Genomic DNA, 4,772 nt, shown 5'->3' with positions numbered 1-4,772 from the left:
GTGCAAAACCTTGCATTTTGTATTATTCTGTATGTATAAATTTGCACTATATATATATTTGTATTTATACTCTTTACTGAGCCAATAGGACAAACTTGCATCGTTTGTGAGCTAGCTAGCTTGGTTAATTTCCTTAGGTGGGGGACCCTCGCTCATCTCTCATCCTTTTGGTGGTAGAGAGGCCATTAATTAGTTTTGTGCATCTATGAGCCTCCTTGGCGCGCTTTATAGCTAGTACTGCTATATACCTTACCACAACTATATAAAGCTCCACCCACTACCCTAACCTTCAGTACCAGATGAGTGTGTGAGTGGAGAGTTCTTAGGTTAGGGGAAGAATTGTCCTAGAATTTGCTCACAGCAAACTTCCATGGATTTCCATTCTGTTATCGTTGCTTCCCTGTTAGTAGGGCTAGCAGCACCGTTGTGCAGCCTTGTCCCTCAGGCTGAAGCCCGTGCATTCTTCGTTTTTGGTGATTCGCTTGTAGACAATGGAAACAACAATTACCTGGCCACTTCTGCTCGGGCTGACTCATATCCTTATGGCATCGACTACCCATCTCATCGAGCTACTGGCCGATTCTCTAATGGCTTTAACATCCCAGACCTTATCAGTTAGGCTAGCTAGCTCCTTTGATTCTTCTGTATATATAGCATCTCAATGCTTTAATTTGTCTTAGCTAGCTAGGAATTGAAACTAATTAAACTCGGCATTTTTTATGTTGTATCAGGTCAGGCCATCGGTGAAGAGTCCACACTACCCTACTTGAGCCCAGAGCTCACAGGACAAAGATTACTTAACGGTGCCAACTTCGCTTCTGCTGGAGTGGGAGTTCTCAATGACACCGGAATCCAATTTGTAAGCGCCACCCACATTTCATCTCGACTTCTTGCCGCCATTTCATTCTGAGAATTAAGTTCAGCTCACTGACCTGTCGAAGTTGTACAAATGCAGCTTAACATCATAAGAATCTTCAAACAATTGGAGTACTTCCAGCAATACCAGCAACGGGTAAGTGCGTTAATTGGAGAAGAACAGACTCAGCAGCTTGTGAACCGGGCGCTGGTCCTCATCACTCTCGGCGGCAATGACTTCGTTAACAACTACTACTTGATTCCCTTCTCGGCAAGATCTCGGCAGTTCTCTCTCCCAGACTATGTTCGCTACGTAATCTCTGAGTACAAGAAAATTTTAATGGTATAATTCTTGCTCTTTTTCTTGTACTACTCCTTGTATTGTATAGTATGCATACACAGTCCGAGCTCCACACTAGACTTAATTAGCCATTTCATGAAGCCATGGTGGCCTGGTGGGTGGCTTGGCTCAATGCGCTTCACCCCGTCAACCTGCTCCCTGGAAAACCTAAACAGTGAAGCACAGTGAACGGGGTGCGTACGTATCAGACTATCACCATAGAGAGAGAGAGAGTTAATAGGAGATACGGTTGGTTGGTGAGGTGAGGAAAGCAAACTTAGCATCTGGTTTCTGCATGCACAATTAAAGCGTACGTAGCCAACTACCATGCATTTATAAAAGGGACGGAAGCCCGTGTAAGTTACACCCAAACAGACCCTTTCACAGCTAACCTCATAAAAGCTGAAAAATAAAACGATGTGCTTTGCCATTTTTTTCTGAGAAAATTCAAAATTCTCTCTCTCCCTCTCAATGTTAAATGTGGGTCTGGATGTGGTAGGCACGGACAATGAGTGAATAGGTAATAGCTGTATGAGATATGGTTTACTTAATGCAATTTTCATCCCAATGTTTTTGCTCAGTTAGAAAGAAATTATTTATTATTTTATTATTTTTGTTAAAATAATTAAAAATAAAAACAATAAAAAAGAAAAACCTAAATGTATTGGGAGTTGAGACTCATTTACGTTTTCATTTTTCATTGTTTTTTATTTTTAATTATTTTGACAAAGATAATAAAATAATGGATAATTTCTATCTAACCAAGCAAAAAAGTTTTGATGAAAGGCGCATTAAGTAGGCCATGTGTCACACAGCTATTACTAGACTTGTTCATGGGCCGGGCCGGACCGGGCTCGGGCCAGGCTTTCACTCTGTATTAACAGATTTTTTTAAGGCCCAAACCCGATCTCGGCCCGACCATCGGGCCTATAACTTGGGCCCAATCCCGGCCCTCATAAAAAGCCCGAGCCTGGGCCCAAGCCCGAAATTTAGCCCATACTATTACTATTACTACTGCTGAAGCGGCTGAATAGAGAGAGAGAGAGAGAGAGAGAGAAATTATAAAGAAAAGAATAAAAAATATATATATTAAATTATAAAATATATTTTAATAAATATTATATTATTTATATATTTTATATAATATGTAAAATAAATATTATATATTTTATAAAATATATAATGCTGAGTTGGGCCGGGCCGGGCTTTTTTGACAAATCCCGAGCCCGGCCCGAAACACAATCGGGCTTACTATGTTAGGCCCGAGGTCAGGCCCACGGGCACAATTACATGACCAAGCCCGACCGGGGTGCAGACCGGGCCGGGCCGGGCCATCAGGCTACCCAGCCCATGAACAAGTCTAGCTATTACATGCTCACTCATTGTGATTACCTAACTGTGCTTAATTTGTGAATTACATAAACTTTTACTTTTGTATGTATTGCAGAGGGTCTATGAACTAGGAGCTCGAAGGGTTCTTGTGACTGGAACTGGGCCTTTGGGCTGTGTTCCAGCAGAGCTAGCCTTGCATAGTGTGAATGGTGAATGTGCCATTGAGCTGCAAAGAGCTGCTGCCCTGTTTAACCCTCAACTTGCTCAGACAATAAACGAACTCAACAGCGAAATCGGTTCAGATGTCTTCGTTGCTGCCAACACAAACCGAATGACCATGGATTTCGTCAGTAATCCTCAAGCTTATGGTACGTTGAACATGGTTAATTAATTCTTAAAATTTCTAGACTCCCTTTGATGAGAAGAGTACAAATACATATATGTTCAGTGCAAATACAGATGCTATAGTACTGGAGATATATTTGTATTTGCACTCTTCCCAAATGGAGCCTTCGTAAATAAACATGATTTAGACCTACCAGCAAACACTAACTTATAAATGGGATGAATTTTTTCTAATAAATGCCAGAGACAAGCTTGTACCTTGTACAATAGTTTTATATATATAAATTAATGTAGCTAGCTGGTCATGCATGGTCTGTGATTTCTACCACCCAAGCTGATCAACACAGATTGGGTTCGGCCCTCCTGCTGCCAAACCCAAATTAAAAGTATGGTCAGTATAAAATCATTTACAGAAATTGCTTTCAGAGCAACAAAAAGCAAAGCAAAATTCTTGCTTCTTTTAATTCTTGAGTACCAACCACTCGTCTTAATTCATCGATCACAAGCATCATATCTTTCAGCGCAACATGATTTTTATGTTTGTTTTCTATGAGTGAATCAGGTTTTGTTACATCTAAGATCGCATGTTGTGGACAAGGGCCTTACAATGGGATAGGACTCTGCACGTCTGCATCAAACCTGTGTCCCAACAGAGATGTCTATGCATTTTGGGATCCTTTCCATCCAAGTGAACGAGCTAACCGGATTATAGTCCAACAGATCCTGGCGGGTTCAAATGACTACATGCACCCAATGAATCTAAGCACCATAATGGCTGTGGACGCCTGGATGAAGACCTAATTAATTAATGACCAGCCCTTTGAAATTTTTTACATATTAATGTTTCCTTTAGACTCCATTACTATTGTTCATATGGTGCTTTTGTGCTTGCAAGTTAATTAATCTCTTGCATGCCTTAGTCCCTCAGTAGGATGCATTGATCTGCTCGAGAATAGAGTTCTAGGTGTAGTTTCAATTACATTTGTGTTTGGATATGTCTTTGTCCATTGAAAATTTTTAGCCTGGTTGTGTTTTGAATGTGTCAGTATGGATCATATAAGATTTTGTGGTAATATATCAGTGAAGCATTATATGTCAAATTCAATGATTTATTATGGAGAATTCATATTTGCAATAAGGCTGCTTCTATTGTGGTCAACAACTTTTAACAAGACACTGTTGGGATAATTAAGCTTTTGCTTTGAGCTTTTTAGGCTGTAAATTGAGCCAAAAAAAAGTGATTTAAACGTTTGGTAGAAGTTGCTTTTAAAAACAGAGAAAATCTGAAGCCAAAAACTTTCAAGCCCCAAATCACAAGCCTGATATTTGGGTTTAATTTGTGCTTTTGGACTTTGAAAGAACAAAACCATAAGCATATCTTTTTTTTGCCCTAAAATTTACTCCCGATGGAGGGGTGCCCACTGAAACTTTATTGATATGCAGAAAACCTTGAAGGGGGGGACATGAAGCCTTACCCCTCGTTCTATACAAAGGAAGGCTGGCTCATATAAACATAAAGTGTTTAAGCAACCTAAAATTAACGAATTCTCAAAAAAGGAAGACCTAGACCATCTGCTGTAATCAAGTTCTATACGTGTGAAAGAAGAGTATCTGTGCAATCATAAACAGTTTTCTGAGACGCTAAGCAGCCAAGCTTCGCAAGAGCATCTGCCGAATGGTTAGCCTTTCTGTAAATATGAATACAAAAGAAATCAAATCTATTTCTAAGTTCTTGTACCTGAGACAACCAAAACCAAAGTTTCCAAGGAGTTGTACAAGTGCCATTGAGAATATCATAAAGAAGTTTGGAGTCTGATTCCACCATAATCTTATCTAAATTAAGTGCAACTGCCAGGTGTAAGCCATCCAATAAAGTCATAGACTCTGCAACTAAATTGGA

The 4,772-nt window shown here is 39.8% G+C and overlaps 1 protein-coding gene across 1 annotated transcript; it reads left to right on the top strand.

The window, feature by feature from the left end:
- The first annotated feature begins 277 nt into the window (after positions 1-277).
- LOC104587648 (GDSL esterase/lipase At5g33370-like) lies at positions 278-3,972 on the top strand. Its single transcript, XM_010245345.3, has 5 exons — positions 278-614; positions 732-859; positions 956-1,198; positions 2,643-2,895; positions 3,435-3,972. Exons 1-5 carry the CDS (start codon positions 371-373, stop codon positions 3,671-3,673), a joined length of 1,107 nt encoding a protein of 368 aa, XP_010243647.1. The 5' UTR covers positions 278-370; the 3' UTR covers positions 3,674-3,972.
- The last annotated feature ends 800 nt before the right edge of the window (positions 3,973-4,772 follow it).

Source organism: Nelumbo nucifera, chromosome 1 (assembly GCF_055504915.1).
Source record: "Nelumbo nucifera cultivar China Antique chromosome 1, China Antique-T2T, whole genome shotgun sequence".
NCBI lineage: Eukaryota > Viridiplantae > Streptophyta > Magnoliopsida > Proteales > Nelumbonaceae > Nelumbo > Nelumbo nucifera.
The sequence above is the reverse complement of the archived record's forward strand: the minus strand, read 5'-3'. Positions and strand labels throughout refer to the sequence as shown.

Bases quoted from the DNA above. Each gene is read 5' to 3' on its own strand.
- LOC104587648 (XM_010245345.3), top strand. From the start codon at position 371: ATGGATTTCCATTCTGTTATCGTTGCTTCCCTGTTAGTAGGGCTAGCA. The intron at 615-731 runs GTTAGGCTAGCT...ATGTTGTATCAG, and splicing joins TAACATCCCAGACCTTATCA to GTCAGGCCATCGGTGAAGAG. The intron at 2,896-3,434 runs GTACGTTGAACA...TGAGTGAATCAG, and splicing joins CAGTAATCCTCAAGCTTATG to GTTTTGTTACATCTAAGATC.